Source organism: Hypoxylon fragiforme (assembly GCF_022984875.1).
Source record: "Hypoxylon fragiforme strain CBS 206.31 chromosome Unknown GGS25scaffold_2, whole genome shotgun sequence".
In the NCBI taxonomy this organism is placed as follows: Eukaryota; Fungi; Ascomycota; class Sordariomycetes; order Xylariales; family Hypoxylaceae; genus Hypoxylon; species Hypoxylon fragiforme.
Genome location: NW_026054757.1, coordinates 576,606 through 594,797, shown reverse-complemented (window position 1 = coordinate 594,797; position 18,192 = coordinate 576,606). Strand labels below are relative to the sequence as shown.

The window sequence follows — 18,192 nt, the reverse complement described above, 5'->3', positions numbered from 1 at the left end:
CCCCTGTTGCGTCAGGGTATGTACTAGGTATGTAGGGTAGTTCGACCACATGGGAAGTACGGGGCCCGTCTCGTGGCTGACTGAAGGGCCGACGGGGGGCGCGCCTCGTTCGAGGGTTGCATATGTATGCTAGCTGGGTAGGTAGGTAGGCTGGGTCGGTGGGTGGGTATGCACGGCTTGCATGCGCCGGTCATAGGATGATGTCTATGTAATGTGGGCTGTGGGCTTGGAGAGATACGCGAGATACATAGTACGCGCCATACCTAACCTAGGTACTAAGCAATCTAGCCTGCCGGCCTACATACCTAATGTACATGCCGTATGTGCTAAAGTGTTGTTGTAGTTAGGTAGGTACATGGAGACATATGATATATGTGCCATGGTCTCGGGGAGTCTGTGCAGTAGGCCTGCAGACGAAGGGCCCTGGTAGTCGCCGTTTATCAATGACACACTCTCTGAACAGGTATTGTATATGGCATGAAAGAAATGAAGTAGCAAACTTCACATCTTATGGCTGATTATTGTGGGATGGATTGCATTGTATTGTATTGTACGTCTGCGTTGCTCTGCGTTTTGTGGTAATTGGAAAAAAAAAGGTACCTAGGCATGTTGATCTATGTATCTCTGTCTCGAGATATTAGCCGTCAGATAATAACTACCTCCAGGCCTAGGTTTACATCATTCCTTTCTTGCTTACATATCAACTACACGTATCCCATTCACAAGGAGTGCCTAGACCATCTCAACCTCCACATATGCATTACTAACACACATGCAGACCATTGACGACGATACCTTTCACCTACGTACATATACATATGTAGGCCATCGGTTTGTTTCACCGCACGCTGCCGGCATGAGGCTTAGTTTCATCCAAACAATACTCACCTCGGATGCCAGGCGGATCATCCGGCTGTAGATTAATAAAACCTACCTGTCGACCTACATACATATGTATGCGCCTCGGCATGAAGCTCTGGGTACTAGGTAGGTAGGTCTGTACGTAGGCAATCTATGTACTGAGCTGTAGGCAATTTAGATGATACATATGTAGGCAGGTAGATGAGTAGATAGGTACTTAGGTAATCCGAATTCAAATAGGTAGAACAACATACATAACATCAACAAGCCCCTTACTCACCTGATGTGCAAACTCTTCTTTTATCCAAACATACAGCCAACCTGAGTTTTACCTAGGGACTTCCCATCGTGTATTCAAACCAAGTACGATGAACCCCCTCATATACCTGCCTGCTAGTATCTAAGGTGTGTAGGTAGGTAGGCAGATACTCATCCCATGATTAGCCCTACCAGAAATGACACGTAAGGTGATACAGAGATCAGAGATATAGATATGTTATACATACCTACTACAACCTACCTACCCATTACTAGTCACCTAACCTAGCTAACTAGTAGCAGTAGTCGCCTAGGCTATGTATGTAGTTGAACTTGTGAGGTTCCCGAGATAAGCGAAAGATGACTTATCACATGATTCATGTCTTAGATTTGTGCGACATACACACCTAAATCCTACTACAGAATCCCATTCAGGGGCTATATAGACCTTAATAGTATACCCATATGTGAATATAAATATGATGAACAACATTTCGTAAAAAATGCCAGTCCAAGTAAGGCGCTTGCCCACCAACATAGATGCCATGCCAACATGGATACCCACCTAGTGGTACTTAAGCACGACCAGTGTCCAATGGTATCATAGTCAAGAGACATCTCTTCCCCCTCGGCTGCGATGAGATCAGATTATCCGACATCTGCATGTCGTCGGCGGACATCGAGGGATCGGGTATCGTGGTGTATCGGGAGTAGACGTCCCGAAGCAGAGTCTTCATCTCGGCAATTGCTAGACTACAAGAAATGTGTGAGAATTGCCTGTCTTAAATCACATTGACGGTTTAGGTGGACTAGAACTCACTGTTTTCCAACGCAACCTCTACCACCGCTAGCAAAAGCGAAGAAGAGCCGCTTCCTATCCGACTCCCCTACCTCCTGCAACCAACGGTCCGGATCGAACATGTCGGGGTGGGGGAAGACAGATTCGTCGATGCGGTGGGTGGAGTATGCCTGGCAACTCACTATCGTCCCCTCCGGGATAAAGTAGCCGTCGATGGTGCGACCTCCAGCAGGGACGTACCGAGGGAGAGACATGGGGATAGCGGGGAAGCAGCGCAGCCCCTCTGAGACGACAGCGTCGAGGTAGGGAAGCTTGTCGAAGCTGGCGTCGGGGTTCGCTCGGAGTTCTTCCTGAAGATGTCGTTGGACGTAAAAGGAGCTGGGCTGCGAGATCTCCCACATGAGGAAGCATAAGGCATCGCCGGTCGTATCGATCCCGGCAGCCATGTGGTCGAGACATTCAGCAGCCATCTCGATATGCTCCATGCCGTAAGTCTTGTCTTGCATTCGGCTCAGAAGAGTGAACTGGGCTGGTCCAGTTTTAGCACAGGCAGATATGACCAGGTCATCAGCGAGGGGTGTCTCGCGTGGTTTGGAGAAGAGCGACAAGATGCTACCCATCATGCTGTGAAGAGTCGGGGAATAGTATCGAACCAGACGGTCTGTTCGAATTAGAATGTACCAGTGGATGGTTGCAGTTTCAGGGGTTGGGACTCACTCTGAAGACTGTCGTCAAAGGTAACCTGCTTCATGACCTCCTCGTCCTTCTCGTCTCGTAGAGAATCTGAGCCATAAGGGTGGAACAGGTGATGAGTGACACAGTCAAACGCGTAGTCATGAAGGTCTGGCATTCTGTATTAGCGAGTGCCTCGTAAGACTCATCCAGGGGTACCTACAAATCTGAAAGTTGATTAACATATCATTCAGGACTTCAATGAGTTCGACTACTTACAAAAACATCGACACTCCCGCCGACGGATCTCGAACATCTTTCCATAAACCTCCTTGAGCGTTCCCTGATTCCATCGAGAGAGCCCGGCTTCAAGATATTGGAATTGGCATATCGATCAGCGAGTACTCTTTTCCTCCGAGCATGCTAGACGGACGTCAGACTAAGCTTACGTAGCCAGGTAGACGACCTATGAACAAGACTTACATCCTCTTTGCACAAGGTGCTGAACATAGTTCTATGCAACCTCTGGTGAGCTTATCTATTCACCCAAATCGCCTGGCCTAGGCGTAACACGGTCGAGTATATTGCATGCTTAGACACTCACCTTTTATTGTATACCTGGAAGAGATTATAGAACTCGGTCTTATTATAGCCACTGCCCCCGGAGCCGTATATCTCCTTGATGCCCCCAGCAGATGCGAACGAGACCTCGTTCGGTGCTATCCGAACCACGGGTCCATATATTTGATGGAGAAGATGAACATATCTCGTTCGGAGGGCATAAAACTCGTGATACTTGAGAACCCACGAGGTGAAGAGGGATAGTTTGGGACCGGGAAGTGTCCGTAAGGGGGAGGCGACACATTGCCAGATATATAGGATGCCCAAGACCACAGATGCGGCGGCTAATAGGAGGGGGTTCAGGAGTAGCATCTTGGGCTGTTTTTTACCTTGCTATATCAGCGATAAGAGGCCTTCAGTTAGATAAATCATCTAAGAATAGGAACCTGTACAAATAAATTGAGACTGAAAACTGCTATAAAGAGTTCATCGTCTGATGAAGTCGAGCTGTAAGGAGATAGTAGAGATAAGGCTGCTTAATCAAGTAATATGTTTATGTACTTATCGTGATTGGATGATGACGGTTGATTGGGGACTGGGGAGAGGGGGGAGAAGAGAGGGGCGTGGGGTAGCATTACATAGTACTACATAGTATGTAGGTATTAGATAGCTAACCTAAGGTTAGGTAGATGCAAGTATAAACTCTGATAAATATCTAGAACTGATAAGGAGCGATGTCGCAGTTATGGACGTAATTATTATATAAACTTTAAAAAGCTTCATTAAAATGACTAGTTTGAGATATGATAATATTGATAACATTGAAGTACCTAGGTTAGGGTAGTTATTCAAAGCTCCCCTTTTCCACCTCCCTTTCCCTTTGTCTCCTCACCGGCCTTAGCCTGATCACCTCCGCCTCCGAAAGCGTTCGATAACCACGATAGGCCGGGAACCGCCACCTTCGCGGCGGGAGGATACGCTTTCCCGTCGACCGTGACCCGCGGCTCGCAAGTGCACCATTGATCCTCGGGAACCCCCGAAAGGGCAGCAGGGATGTGCGAGCCGCAGCCCCGCCAGGCCTTCTTTGCTGCGACACGGTTAATATTTTAGTTTTAATAATAGCGATGATGGAGTAGGTAGGTCGATATCAAAAATGGTGAAGTGTAGAATTTACTAACAGCAAGTTGGGCACGTTGCGCCGAAACACATTTTGAAGGTTGAGATGATAATTTAGAGTCAAATTGTGGGAAATGGTGATGGTGTTGGTTAGGTAGTTTGGAAACAATCAGGTTTGGAGGAAGAAGGTTGAAAAGGCTTGGAATGAGAAATCCAACAGATTATTAGGTATTACGTTAGATTGCTGTCCTACCGGCGTCTACCTGAGTCGTTTCGGCGATGACATTTAAACGGAAAGTTGTCCGGCGTCTACCATCGGCGACCCCTCGCCGCTAGGAAACGGCCACAGCCTTCAATCTTAGTCTAAGCCCGCTCCCGGGTCGAGGTCGCCGTTTATGTTGGTGTTACGGAACTTAGTAAATATTCGTTTAGGTAATCGATTGAATTGTTTCAAGTCAAGACTATGACGGATTCTATGTATATACCTTCCGAATGATTGAATTTGAACAGCACTCCCATAGATGCTTTCGACTTATTTCTTAGAATATTGTTTCTTAGAATCCTGTACCTAGGTGGTCTTAAGTTTTTTCTTCGCTCCCCTTTTCTTCCCGTGACTACCTACGCGATGCTCTTCAAAAACTTGACCACCGTCTCCACGAGTATTTTCTCCGCCCCGGGCTCTTCTACTCTATGGCCGGCACCCGGAATTACACCGGAGAGCTCACTTGCGATGCCTGGTTGGCAGAGCGATTTCCAGTGTTGGATCAGCGCCTCCTTATCGACCGATTTAGGCACAAACTCATCCTCACCCGAATGAAGTATCAAAATCGGCTTATTTACTCGTTTCCAATAGGGACCAATTACCTCATCCGGAAGCGCAGGGTCAAAATAGTTGTCGTTACCACTACGAGACACGGTTAGATAGGTATATATACCAGGCACGCAAGACAAATAAGGGGAATGAGTGTCAAGAAATGCTGGATCACATACTCAGCTGCTCCCAGAGCGTACCAGCGCTCAGCAGAAATCGGCGTGCTTGCAAATGAGGGTGGAAGGTGTTTAGGCAGCATACGCTCCAGGCCTCTACCAGACTTGATGAGCTCTTTGGCGACCTTGAGGCCGTCGTCGAGCGCAGATACGCCCATGTCTAGGGCTATCGCTCCTCGGTCGCACACGGGAGCTTGCAAGATATATCCATCAACTGGTGTGGCGATATGAGACGGTGAGGTATATTCCATGCAGTCCTGCATTTAGGTACTGTTAATTAGGTACCTACCTAGGTATCTAGGTAGGTACTGGGTACTACTATGTAGGCAGGGGCACAAAGCATGGCAATGAGCTAAAGCATACCTGACTCCCGGTAGAATGACCTAGGAGGACCACCCGTCCCTTTCCTATGCTTCGTAGATACTCAACCAAGGCCGATATATCCGCTACATCATTAGCTAGACTAGCAAAGCCGAAGCCATTGAATGAGCTGGTTAATCTGAATTCGAAGACAGAATAGCCCAGGTCGATTTCGGCTTCTAGACGTTTTGCTATAGCACGCGGATAGGGCACTGTGTGAGGGCCATCGCCGAGCCCGCCAATAAATACCAGAGCGTTGTTTGAGTCGTGGAGGCCGATTTCGTAAGCACAGGCGTTTGAAGTTGGCGAGTCGAAGGGATGCACCGTCGTGGTGAAGGTTTCAGTTGGTGTCATTTCCCTCTCTTTGCTTTTAATAGAATTGATTATTCGATAACTATCTTGCTAATTTTGAAATATATGAAATATATGAAATATATTAGGCAGATGTTCGTTTATGTAAATCATGTCTACCTAGGTACCTAAATTGTTGGCTATGAGGAATTCGACATCGGCCCTACGACTATAAGCTGGGTTAAATGCATAAGTACTGCATAATTACCTAAGTAGTTAACTAGACCAACTGGATAAATGCATCAATGATGTTTTATCAAAAACCGAAAGTCAACATTGAAGTCATTTTTGAGACTAAACAACACAAGTGAACACACTATTTTAACAACCAGAATACTACCCATGAACCCCCTTTTCTCAATGAAATAATGGGAACCTTTCAAGATGTCCAGTCATACTTCGGCCCCTAGAGAGGAGTTCTTCAAGAAGGTTCATCTCTCTTCTCTATTTCTTCAATTATAGCAGTAAAGACCGGATTACTGATGATCTATGATAGCTCAAACCACGATGTGTTGCCATCAATAATTTAGCTGTGCGCGCACCCGACAAGAGGGCGGTTGCTAAAGAGTTAACAGATGTTGTGCAAGACCTTTTATCCGTCTTGGATCAGCAGATTAATGTCGATGCTTCTATCCTGGATGAGAAGCTTGCTGAATATATCTTTTTCCCACTCTCCAATATCCTGCGAAACCAGCAAGAGTATCCCATCCGATTAATAGAACTCACCATTAGATCTTTGCGGATACTCATTGAATATGGATGGAAGGCTAAAATATCAAACGAGCTTTCTCAGCAGCTTCTAATATTCCTCACTTTCATCGTTGGTGGTGTTCCCGGCCAGGAGAAAAAGGCCCCTATTCCCGAGGAGACGGAGCTGGAAGCGCTTAGTACCCTAACGTCGTTGATCAAGGCCGTTGGATTATCATCTGCTGGATCCGCTGCATTGGTAAACACGAATGCAATACCTTCCTTAGGCCACGCCGTTAGCATTGTGCTAGAGTGCATCACTGATGGTAAAACACCAGAGATACAGCTTGAGGCGCTAAGGACATTAAATGCGCTTGTGGTGGCAATCAAGGACCGAGCCGCTCTGGCTACTTTCCTCCCTGGAATCGTGTCATCCCTCAGCCGACTTCTTACACCGCCGGTGGCATTAAAGCACCAGAGGAGAGTCTTGATCAGCGGTACCAATATCCTAAAGGACGTTCTCATCAAGGTCCTAGAAGATATAAATGTTATGGGGTTGACAAAGAAGCAAGCGACAATAGAGAATGAAACTGGCAACGAGACGAAGGTTCTGACCCCTTCGTGGTTAAAGGCTACCACCGCCAGGATAAAACTCGCTCTTGCAAGTGTGTTGAAGCTACGCAATACGAATTTTGACGACATTCGGTCGGCCTTGGAAAGACTCTGCATTTCTCTCCTGGACGAATGTCATCAGTCACTCGCGGAATGTGCTTCTATACTAGTAGAGAGTGCCATGATCCTATCCAAAGATGAAGATGAGAAAGCTACATTTGAGACTACCTTGACAGACCTAGCTAGGATCTATCCAGAGCTTGGTGATACAATCAAGACTGTAGTGTATAACTGGGTCATAAGTCTCCCTCGGTTGGTGCAAGCCAGTGACGATAGAGTCAAGCAACAAGCAATCCAAAACCTCACGAAAGGCCAGCATTTCATCGCCACTCTTCAGATTGACTCTTCCATATTGGACGATTCCCTCTCTGTATCCCTAAGGGACAGTGCCACTGCGCTTGTCCTTGCTTCGAAATCGACTGGCATGTCAGAGATCACATCAAATGGTGTCGAGTTGAATATGAACGTGGTCAAACGGGATGGGTCTAGTGCCTTCCCGCCTATTTTAATAGCACAGGAAACAGAGCGAGCTACCCGAACGGCATTCCTCAACCTGCTTTCAAAGGCCGGATCTGTCTCGCAGCAGCGCAAGCTGGCAGACGACTTGCTCAATTACGTCCGCGAGTCTACTGGTCCGAGTCAGATAGCATCGTACTGGTTAACATTCGAGCTAGTCAAGTCGATTGTCTCGCAGTCTTCAGATCTAGACGACTTTCTCGACTTTAGCTCTGTAGGCGGTGCATCGGATGACAGCGAGTCTATTTTCCATGAATTATACTCCTTTTCCGTCTCGGTTCTAGACTCGCAGGCCGAAACGGAAGAAGTTGATTGGCGGCTACAGGCACTGGCTCTGGAAGTTACTACTTTTGCAGCGTCAAGGATGGAACAAGGGTTTCGTCCAGAGCTTATTGATGTGCTATTTCCCATTACCACCATGTTAGGCTCTGAAATACCCCTATTACGGGATCATGCGATCATCAGTCTAAACAATATCGCTGCTTCGTGCGGATACTCCAACGTTACGGAACTAATCATTGACAATGTTGACTATATGGTCAACTCTATCTCTTTACGCTTGAATACCTTTGATATATCTCCCGCGTCAACCCAAGTCCTGCGAATGATGATGCGGCTCACAGGCCCGCGACTGATACCGTATCTTGATGATGTGATTGCGTCCATATTTGCAGCCCTCGACAACTACCACGGCTATCCCCTATTCGTGGAAAGTCTGTTCAGTGTCCTCACAGAAGTCGTACAGCAAGGATCGCAATCGGACCACTTACTTGTAGAAGCTGCAAACTCGTCGACGAACAATCACAAGAAAATTCCACCGCCCTCAGCCACGATCGAAGAGATCGGCGATATCCTTTCCACCCGCGTAAGCAAACGGAAGAAGCGACAGCTAGAAGCGTCTGAAATCGAGGAAATCGGGTCTCATCCAAAACGTCCCTGGAAAGCCACGGAGCCAGCAAAGAACCAAGACGAAGCCGACGACGCTGCAGAGGAGGGCAGCACCACAGTTGAGAAGCCGGCACCACCCAAAACACCCACCTTCAAGATCCTAGCCCGGATTACAGATCTGACCCAGCACTATCTGACCTCCCCCACGCCCACCCTGCGAAAATCCCTCCTCGACCTCCTGACCACAGTCTGCCCGGCCCTCTCGCCCGATGAAGACGCATTCTTACCGCTCGTGAACTCGATCTGGCCGGTTCTAGTTGAGCGGCTGTACGACCAGGAGCCGTTCGTCGTCATATCGGCCTGCAGGGCCGTGGCTACCCTGTGCGAGAGCGCTGGGGACTTCCTCGCTACGAGGATCAAGACGGAGTGGTGGGATAATATGGGGAGGTGGTGTAGGAAGGTGAAGGCGGACGCGACACGGCAGTCTAACAACAGTAGTTACAAAAACAGCGGGAGGGGGAGGAAAGGGGGTGCTAGTGTCGATAAGGGCCTACTCATACCGATGCGATCACGACAGCACGGCATCATCGAGAACCAAGGAATAAGCAGCACGGCCGTCGAAGCTACTACTGTCTCGAGCCCCGCGGGGGGCCTGGGCCGCTTCGCTCAGGCGGCCCGTGTATGGGACGCGGTGCAGAGCCTCCTCGTCGCCATCGTGTCCTACGTCCAACTCGACGACGACGTGCTGGATCAGGTGTTGCTGCTGCTGCTCGATGGCCTCCCCACGAATGCGGAGGCGAGGGCCGCGCTCGAGGCTGTGGATCCCGATGCCGTTTGGCTGCTCTTGTATGAGCGCGGCATGGTGGACGTGAAGGAGATGGGGATGGATGTGCCGGTGTTGGAGGGCGTGACGTTTGTGTGTTTGTGAGGTGCTTGCCTATCTGTTTGTTTGGGTAATTACCTAGACGAGCTAGGTAGCCCGCGTAGGCCTACCTAGGTAGGCAAGTAGGCACCTGCATGTAGCTGAACCCCTATTTCCCTATTTTGAGTCTAATCCCCAAATCTCCGCATCTCGCCGTCGTCATCACACGATGGAACTGTCCAACCTACACTAGGTACGGTTAGTAACTTGATAAATCTTGGTATTATTACCTCTTAATACCTCAAACAAAACATGGGAGGTTCTAGGCTTCTAGAAGGAATGGATGGGACCAATGGGTAGGATCGGTAGGTAGAAGCTTCGTAGCGGCCGCTTGGTCTTGCATGATCTTAGCCTATAGGAGCATATCACATCACATGTGGTATCTTGGATATGTTTACCTAGACTAGTACCTAACCTAGTGCCGTGGGTGTAACTCCATGGGGAAGGTAGATATTTACTGGATTACTAGGTGTATTAGGCAATTGACGTACAAACATATCAAGATCAACGACTACTAAGTATGTAGAGCTCTCTCCTATAGTATCCCATCTTTCTCGTTGTCACCCTTTATTCGACTTACCTAGGTAGGTACCTATAGACAATTAAACGCACAATACCTACAGTACAAAACCACCTAGGTAACCTAGGTGTCACAAAAAATACGCCACGCCACACTTTACCATTCTAAAACTTCCCAAAACCACGTAGTACCTATGCGTCAGACGAGACACGGCTGACATCCGGGCGGACTCAATTCAGGTGATTTCTCATCCCACGTGTCGCACGAGCTGAAGAAGGGGCGGAAGCCGAGGCGAAATACATGCATACATAGGCTACGTATCATGCTGCAAGCAACTAACCTTAGGTTAATTACCTAGGTGCCTACTAAAGGTTTAAGGCTACTTAGACGCGTTTCTTAGAGGCCGGTAAGTAGGTAGGTTAGGTTAGGTTAATTAACTTGGATAGTTCGGTTCCTAATCCAGTCACCGCGAACGCGCATGAAGAGAATAGCAAGATGCTACATGTAGACATTAGATACAGATAGTTAGAAGAAAAGGAGAAAGGTTGACGCGGGGTCAATAACTATGGCTAGGTAATGAAGCAAGGAGGACTTTCAATGTTTGTCTGTCTGCCTACTTACTTACCTACCCAACCAATAGGTATCTATCCGACTCCGTACCTATACACATCCCTCCCCCCCTCCTATAGAACTGTGAATCTTGGATTTAAACCACGCCAATCGATCCTCCATACAAGATTCAGATACCTCCCTAACCTGGTACCTACCGTACCTATTCTATATCCCTGCCAAGGCAACCCCGAGTTCGAATCAACGAGCTAACCCAACCTAATCTACCTATCAACCACCGGAACACATACTAGATACTAGATAATAACTAAACCAACCCCAAACTAAATAAAGGAGGGTAATAATTAGCTTCCAAATCGAAAATGACGTCCATTCAAGAAAACCGACAGCGCGGACTGGGTGTGGGGCCGGGGGGATGTATGTTACTATGGGCCAACCTACCCTTATTTCGCAGGATAGGAGGAGGATAAGGATAAGGACGAAGAAACAAATGCGCCCACTCCCATTGGCCATTACCCATTCGCCTACATACTGCGTAGTAAGACCGAGCTTCTTCTCTGGCGGGATCATCCCCAAACGCGCTTCTCCTTCCAACTCCCCAGGGGGGGGCTAGTCTCTTTCTTATTTAGCGCGTGGTTGTTCTAGAACCTTATCTTGTGCGACGTACCTAAATCTGACTAGCTTCGTACGATGTGCAAGTAGTAATACTAGTAGTACGTAGTAGAATGATGCTACGTACTAGGTAGGGAATGTTAGCTATGTAAGTCAACCTTGAAACCTACATGTATCTCGAGATTCAAGAATAACGAGCAGCAGCCTTCCTTCGCTACACATTTAACCTACATTCCTACTAATAAGCCTACCTATGTAATAAGTGACTAAAACAACGGACATCGTCGTGTCTATGTAGATAGGTAGGTATCCGAAAGCACTTACATACTTACCTTACCACAGGGCTGAGCGGACCCCCCCTCTCTCTCCTCTCCTCTCCCCGTCCTCCCCCAAAACAAAACACATCCACATCCCATCCATCCATCGAGATAAGGCCACCCTCAAACGATCAAATCACCGCATCACCAACCTAGCCTACCAACCTACTAGGTTAGGTAGTTAACCCTAACTAACCTAACTAGATATCTACCCTCGAGCTACCAAAAAACCCTGATTACCTATAACTACCTACATTGTATATAGTTACATAAAAAGCAGGGCACTGAAGGCTACATCGGTAATATCTATCTTCTTTGGGCCTAACCCGCCTGACCTAATACATACATACATACCTACCTACCTACCTACCTACCTACAATGTACATACAGCTGAGCAAGCCAGCCAGCAAGCAAGATAACATAACATCGACATAGTTAACTAGTCATCTCTATCTATCTATCTATCTACCTATCTAACCAACTAACCCTCCCTAACCTAGTACTACTACTAGCAGGCACAACCCATGTATGTATGTGCGTTTCCAAACCAAGCTACACAGCTTGCAGTTAGGTAGGTAGTTTAGAGCCCATTGCCCATCGCCATGGAATTTTTATTGAACTTCAATGCTGATCAGATCGAGCAGATACATACCTACCTACGTACAGTAGATAGATATCAAATGTAGGTATCGGTATCGTCCCCCCCCCCCCCCCCCCCCCCCCCGTCCGGTACATACATTCATCCATCCATCCATCCCATCCATCCAGACATCCAGACATGGGTAGATTCGAATTCCGAACTAGGTATGTACATTGTACATAGAGACAGAAAGCGAGAGATAACTAGAGAGAGAGAGAGAGAGAGAGAGGGCTGAAATCGATACATACTAAAGTTAGGTAGGTACTAACTAAGCTCTATTGAATCAAATGTTTTCGTCCCTAACCGCGCGATTGTCTCAAAGGGCAGGAAGCTACAGTACATATGTAGGTAGGTACGCGGTTCTCGGGTTGCACGAGGCAGCCAAGCTCGCCCATTGTCTGTCTGGGTTTGCCTTGAACATGTAAGTAAGTAAATAACTAACCAGATAGGTACCAGGCGCAGTAGTCAAAACACACATGCAGCTACATACATTCTAACCTACTACTATGTATCAATGTATGTATGTAGGCGTACACAGAAGCTCATCCTTGGAGCGCCACGATACATGTATTGTACAATACAGACCAGTGACCCGGGCAGTCCCAGGGAGAACGGCCTAGACCCGTAGACGGCGCCCGCCTGTACATAATCTTCTACTATGTTAGTTACATGAACATGTCTGCATAACCTTGTACCCAGCAAGCTGAGAGAATACACATATATACCAATCCAGCCGCGTCCCCTAAAACCTCACACATCCCTTCCCCTTCCCTCCCTTTTCCTTTCCTCTCTCAGAGCCTTGGCATTTCCATATCTAGCGATTTAAGCTTTTGAGATCATCCCACGCTGTAGGCACGCCAAGTTTCTTGGGGGGAGGAACAGCATACATACATACCCGTCACCATGTCGGATACTACCGAGCACCATGCCAAGAAGGAAGACGCGGCGACGGAGCCGCGCACGCACACGGCCGAGACCCACGATGAAGAAGTCGGCCTCGTCAGCAAACCCGGACAGCTTCACACCGATCTAAGAAGTCGCCATATGCAGATGATAGCAATTGGTGGTGCTATTGGAGCTGGTCTATTCATTGGCTCGGGTAGTGCTCTGTACAAGGGCGGTCCAGCTGCGTTGGTAAGCATCCCCTTTTCTCTTTCTATTATGCGAATATTGTGGTCGCTTCTGGTGCTGACATCCTGCTTTTCACAGGTTATCGGATACTTGATTGTTGGTATTATGTTGCTATTCACGATGCAGGCTTTGGCCGAATTGGCTGTGCTCTACCCTGTCAATGGTGCCTTCTATACTTACGTTGTTCGCTTCGTCGACCCATCTTGGTACGCCTTCAACATGCCTCCATAATGCTAACACTAACATCTTGCCTAGGGGGTTTGCGATGGGATGGGACTATGCGATTGCATGGCTCACTGTATTACCGTTTGAACTGATTGCTGCCGGTATCACCATTCAATTCTGGAGAGAAGATCTCAACGTGGCTATCTGGGTTACTGTTTTCTTGGCTGTCCTAGCTTTGATCCAAATATTTGGTGTGCGAGGCTATGGTGAAGGTAAATTAGAATCCGATGCATCGCGGCGACGGTTTCCATTATCAGCTAGATAACTAACGGTTCACAGTCGAGTTTGTCCTCAGTATGATCAAGATCGCCGCTTGTACAGGTTCGTATCTTCACATTGAAAACATGGGCGTTTACTAAATGAAAGCTAGGATTTATAATATTAGGCATCGTCATAAACTGCGGAGGAGTCGGTGATAAGGGCTACATTGGAGCCAGGTACTGGCATGAACCGGGCGCCTTCAAGAATGGCTTCAACGGATTTGCTGGCGTCTTCGTCGTGGCAGCCTTCGCATTTGGCGGTACCGAGCTCGTTGGTTTAGCAGCTGCCGAGTCATCCAACCCTAGACGCGCGATTCCCCTGGCATCTAAGCAAGTCTTTTTCCGTATCGCTTTCTTCTACATCATTAACCTATTCATCCTTGGCCTCATCATGCCATCGGACGATAGCCGTCTGGAGAATGCGACCTCCGCGAACTCGAGCTTCTCGCCTTTCGTGCTTGCTATCCAGGATGCTGGCATCGCTGTCTTGCCGTCTATCTTTAACGTGGTCATCACTATCTCGGTCATCAGTGTCGCCAACTCGTGTACCTTCGGATCGACTCGCACGATGCAAGCAATGGCAGAACGCGGAATGGCGCCCAAATTCCTGGCCTATATCGACAAGGCGGGGCGCCCGTTATGGTGTATTGTGATCCAGCTTTTGTTTGGTTTTCTGGGTTACCTAGGCGTCGCATCGCATGGACTAGACGTCTTCACTTGGTTGCTCTCCCTTTCAGGATTGTCCTACTTTTTCGTCTGGGGTTCTTGCTGCCTTGCTCACATCCGATTTCGAATGGCATGGAAGGCTCAAGGGCGTGACTTGAGAGAAATTCCCTATCGGGCTCCGCTGGGAATCTGGGGTAGTGCTATAGGCTTGGGCCTCAACTGGCTATGCTTGATTGCGACATTTTACAATGCCCTCTATGTAAGTGTACCCAAATCCGTTGCAAATCAGTATCTTTCTACTTCCCTTGCCCTTTGCTTGGAGGCAGTAGATGTGTGAGTCAGTACTAGTACCATGGCTAACATGTAGGATCATTAGCCTTCACCCGACTCGCAGCCAGACGCGGCAGCCTTTTTCCAGCAATACCTAGCGGCTCCCATTGTCATCATGTTGTATCTGTTCTGGAAGGCCTGGACTGGTAATTGGAGGATGTGGGTCAAACTCTCTGACATCGACCTGAATGCTGGTGCTCGTCCAATAGTAATTGAGGAGGGAATGGAAGAAATGGAGGAGAAGACCTGGAAGAATCTGCCTTATCGCTTGATTAGAGCAGTATTTTAGTCCTGGAGGTTGAGAAATGTTAGTACCTACTAGGTACCTAGGAGGGTAGATATTGGCACGGTGTCCTGGATGGAATTGCCTAAAATAACTTGAAGAAAGGGCAATGCGACTGCTTACCTATATATAGTTGGAAACTACTGTGTATAAGTGTATCGAATTAATACAGTACCTACCTAGTAGTATGTCACTTCTATATTAGTAGTTGATAAAGTCATAGGGAAGCCGCCGGTGTTAGGTGCACCGTCTAATGTGGATCATCTGAACTCAAGATAGGGGGGGAAGCTTCCAAGTTTGCCGAAAAAAAGAGACAATCACGCATCATTTGATTCTCGCAACTTCCCTCTTTTATAAATTTTAACGAAGTCACGCATCGTGTGAATATCGCGACTTCCCTCGTTTATAAATTTTAGCAAACTTAATATAACAGTAAAAAGCAGGCCGCACTGTTCAATGGTGTTTCGGGCAACTACCTCTATATACTTGAGGAAGGCACGATGTACTTCCCTCGCCTATATAAATCAATTAATGCGAAGCACAATTCTATTTTCTCAAACTCAAACTTTCCATCATTGCCATTGCCAGTACTATTATCAGGGTAAACTTGATCGTGATCCATAACGAAACAGCCACGAAACTACAAGGTAAATACTAAGTACAAGGTTATAAACATTAACCTAAGGTGTCCAACTATCAGTGTCATATTTGACTAACAATTTCATCTATAGCATAAGCTCACCTTATACACCTACCCATTGACTAGAGTTCTGAGCCTCTTCTGGGCAGGGTTTCTAGACATGGCATCGTCTAATTCATCTGCCGCTTTGACAAGCCCACCTGCAAAGATGGCACCCGATACGTTCCCCAAGTTCAGCAGGCTACCTAAAGAGCTACAATTCATGATATGGAAAGCGTCAATCTATAGACGAGCCTCTGTTCTCTGGAGCAACCAAAAAATGAAGGGACTTCCACCACCAGCCATCACCCGCACCTGCCAAGACTCACGAAAGGTGTACTTCGAAAGCGAGGGTGAGGTCGCTCGCCGTCTGTATATGGATGATGGAGGCCCATCTTACCGTAGCGGTCATCCCGGACGCCGTGGATGGGTTGATCCACAGAAAGATTTCGGTATGTACAATCCAGAGTGGCATATTGTCATCAATTTACCTGTCTCTTTGATGTGGTTGTATCGTTTAACATTCTACTGACATTAACATTTAGTGGTCATTCTTGACGAATTTGATCCTCAGATGGACTCTTGCTTGAAGTTTTGCGGCAACATTGCAGCGCACCTCCAATCGATCACTATTTCTAAAGTCTTCGAAGGGTTTACAGTTTTTTGGAGGGAGGAGCAGGAGCGTGCCTGGGTTGATCGCCTGGCCGACAACATGCCGGCGCTTCGTACTGTCAATTTCATCATGCAAGGCGAAGAGGGTGAAAACTTTTTCACTCTGAAAGGCAACTCTGAAAACAAGGCTATTACGAATCTATTTGGCAACGATTCTTTCAGAACTATTGACCTCTTGGACCCCTTTGAAGTCGACAAGGTCATTCTTGCTCTCAAAACAGAAGAAGCCACCAAATCATGTGCAGCGAGATTCGAAGCAAATTACTCCCACGAACAGATGCACATATTCAACTGGAATACCATGAAGTTCTCAATTCAAGCCAAATGGCTGGACTGGATTGCAAGATCGAGCAACAATCACAACTTGCCTGGCAACCCAAAGTTGAAAAATGCAGTGATTGGCAGGCTTCTTGAGAGGATCAGAAGCGACTTGATACGGGACCCGTTCGCGTATTGTCTGTTATACAACCGAGAACAGCTCAAGAAAATGGCAGACAGAATCTATAAAAAGAATAAGAAGTTTGCTGTGAGTCGGTGGGGGTTTTCACCGCAGGAATATGACGAGTTTGAGGAAGAGGCTGAGGATGATGTGGTTCTTGATGCGTCTATTGATGCAATCATTGACAGGATCCCTAAACTCGGTCTCCTCTTTGTTCTCCTCGCTGAGTACTAGCTGTACCACGCGCATATACACGCGCGCATCCCCCCCCCCCCCCCCCCCAAAAAAAAAAACCCCCCCCCCCAAAAAAACCGGAAAAAAACCGGAAAAAAACCGCTATTCCGGGCCATGCCTACAAGAGAAAGGCACACGTAGTGAACACTGATTCTGCCATGGTGGTCGCAGAGGTGCCTACGATTTGGGGGGATATTGCTTCAACATGAAGCTGGACGGATTTATGAGCCACGCTGCTATGATTTGCAGCACATGATATAGGCACGCGTCGTGGTGGAAGAGACGACAGACAGACAGCCCGTGAGCTATACAACGGCGGATATTTACTCCAACAGTTCGCGAAGGACCAGGTATAACACCTAGCTTATAAGTACTGATAGCCACCTACCAACTAGCTAAGCTATCTCGCATCAAGTCGACATTCGAACTTGAAATCACCCAGCATCATAAAGTAGGTAGCTATCAATATCATCAATAAAAAAGATAACAAAAAGCAGTAGTAGTTGGTGTTCCTAGTAAAGGTAAAAAAATGTGCCAGATGATGCATGCTTATTCAATTACCCCCTTCTGTGAACGCCTGGTTTGTTTGTTTCTCCACGTCTAAAACATAGGTAACATTTAATTTGACATGATGACTCCCATTTGTGAGTGGGTTAACCATTATTGCATGGTGGTAGGTACTAGGTAAGAAGGAAGGAAGGAAGTAGGTAGTAGAAAGGGCCTACATTCTGGTAGACATCTAAGTAAGGAGTAAGGTTGAATATATACCTAGGTAAAGGTGAAAAAGAGAGGTAGAGAGGTATATGGTGTAAATGGACCGCGTACTCTTCGTGCGTAGGTAGGTAGGTAGGTAGGTAGGTATATATGTATGACTTGTATGATATTGTATGTGTATGTGTATGTACTAACCAACCTCAACTCAACTTCGACCCAACTGTTTGTGCTTAAACCGAACCGAACCGA

The 18,192-nt window shown here is 47.3% G+C and overlaps 6 protein-coding genes across 6 annotated transcripts; 3 read left to right on the top strand and 3 right to left on the bottom strand.

Moving 5' to 3' along the window:
- Positions 1-1,347: 1,347 nt before the first annotated feature.
- Positions 1,348-3,529, bottom strand: GGS25DRAFT_473926 (cytochrome P450 3A13). Its single transcript, XM_049259583.1, has 6 exons — positions 3,195-3,529; positions 3,074-3,104; positions 2,866-3,013; positions 2,636-2,761; positions 1,940-2,579; positions 1,348-1,872 (listed from the first exon to the last, which is right to left on the bottom strand). Exons 1-6 carry the CDS (start codon positions 3,521-3,523, stop codon positions 1,695-1,697), a joined length of 1,452 nt encoding a protein of 483 aa, XP_049119709.1. The 5' UTR covers positions 3,524-3,529; the 3' UTR covers positions 1,348-1,694.
- A 325-nt stretch (positions 3,530-3,854) lies between these two features.
- Positions 3,855-4,684, bottom strand: GGS25DRAFT_107565 (uncharacterized protein). Its single transcript, XM_049256018.1, has 3 exons — positions 4,330-4,684; positions 3,982-4,238; positions 3,855-3,918 (listed from the first exon to the last, which is right to left on the bottom strand). The coding sequence occupies exons 1-2, from the start codon at positions 4,358-4,360 to the stop codon at positions 4,000-4,002; spliced, it is 270 nt and encodes an 89-aa protein (XP_049119708.1). The 5' UTR covers positions 4,361-4,684; the 3' UTR covers positions 3,855-3,918; positions 3,982-3,999.
- Positions 4,664-6,090, bottom strand: GGS25DRAFT_473912 (DUF1749-domain-containing protein). The gene is made up of 3 exons (XM_049259582.1): positions 5,618-6,090; positions 5,258-5,511; positions 4,664-5,171 (listed from the first exon to the last, which is right to left on the bottom strand). Exons 1-3 carry the CDS (start codon positions 5,966-5,968, stop codon positions 4,886-4,888), a joined length of 891 nt encoding a protein of 296 aa, XP_049119707.1. The 5' UTR covers positions 5,969-6,090; the 3' UTR covers positions 4,664-4,885.
- Positions 6,091-6,264: 174 nt separating this feature from the next.
- Positions 6,265-10,187, top strand: GGS25DRAFT_107400 (ARM repeat-containing protein). Its single transcript, XM_049256017.1, has 2 exons — positions 6,265-6,394; positions 6,462-10,187. Exons 1-2 carry the CDS (start codon positions 6,350-6,352, stop codon positions 9,654-9,656), a joined length of 3,240 nt encoding a protein of 1,079 aa, XP_049119706.1. The 5' UTR covers positions 6,265-6,349; the 3' UTR covers positions 9,657-10,187.
- Positions 10,188-13,213: 3,026 nt separating this feature from the next.
- On the top strand, positions 13,214-15,211 carry GGS25DRAFT_512759 (amino acid permease/ SLC12A domain-containing protein; the record flags this gene model as incomplete). Its single annotated transcript, XM_049262815.1, has 6 exons — positions 13,214-13,444; positions 13,520-13,647; positions 13,697-13,878; positions 13,946-13,987; positions 14,037-14,851; positions 14,969-15,211. 6 exons carry the CDS (start codon positions 13,214-13,216, stop codon positions 15,209-15,211), a joined length of 1,641 nt encoding a protein of 546 aa, XP_049119705.1.
- Positions 15,212-15,808: 597 nt separating this feature from the next.
- GGS25DRAFT_473906 (uncharacterized protein) lies at positions 15,809-17,258 on the top strand. Its single transcript, XM_049259581.1, has 3 exons — positions 15,809-15,852; positions 15,937-16,336; positions 16,430-17,258. Exons 2-3 carry the CDS (start codon positions 16,006-16,008, stop codon positions 17,227-17,229), a joined length of 1,131 nt encoding a protein of 376 aa, XP_049119704.1. The 5' UTR covers positions 15,809-15,852; positions 15,937-16,005; the 3' UTR covers positions 17,230-17,258.
- Positions 17,259-18,192: the final 934 nt, after the last annotated feature.

Coding starts and splice junctions, on each gene's coding strand:
- GGS25DRAFT_473926 (XM_049259583.1), bottom strand. CDS start 3,523: ATGCTACTCCTGAACCCCCTCCTATTAGCCGCCGCATCTGTGGTCTTG. Junction 3,014..3,073: donor GCACCTTGTGCAAAGAGGAT/GTAAGTCTTGTT, acceptor ACGTCCGTCTAG/CATGCTCGGAGGAAAAGAGT. Junction 2,580..2,635: donor CTTTGACGACAGTCTTCAGA/GTGAGTCCCAAC, acceptor TAATTCGAACAG/ACCGTCTGGTTCGATACTAT.
- GGS25DRAFT_473906 (XM_049259581.1), top strand. CDS start 16,006: ATGGCATCGTCTAATTCATCTGCCGCTTTGACAAGCCCACCTGCAAAG. Junction 16,337..16,429: donor TGATCCACAGAAAGATTTCG/GTATGTACAATC, acceptor ATTAACATTTAG/TGGTCATTCTTGACGAATTT.
- GGS25DRAFT_107565 (XM_049256018.1), bottom strand. CDS start 4,360: ATGTGTTTCGGCGCAACGTGCCCAACTTGCT. Junction 4,239..4,329: donor CGCAACGTGCCCAACTTGCT/GTTAGTAAATTC, acceptor ACCGTGTCGCAG/CAAAGAAGGCCTGGCGGGGC.
- GGS25DRAFT_107400 (XM_049256017.1), top strand. CDS start 6,350: ATGTCCAGTCATACTTCGGCCCCTAGAGAGGAGTTCTTCAAGAAG. Junction 6,395..6,461: donor GAGAGGAGTTCTTCAAGAAG/GTTCATCTCTCT, acceptor GATCTATGATAG/CTCAAACCACGATGTGTTGC.
- GGS25DRAFT_473912 (XM_049259582.1), bottom strand. CDS start 5,968: ATGACACCAACTGAAACCTTCACCACGACGGTGCATCCCTTCGACTCG. Junction 5,512..5,617: donor GTCATTCTACCGGGAGTCAG/GTATGCTTTAGC, acceptor ACCTAAATGCAG/GACTGCATGGAATATACCTC. Junction 5,172..5,257: donor TACGCTCTGGGAGCAGCTGA/GTATGTGATCCA, acceptor CGTGTCTCGTAG/TGGTAACGACAACTATTTTG.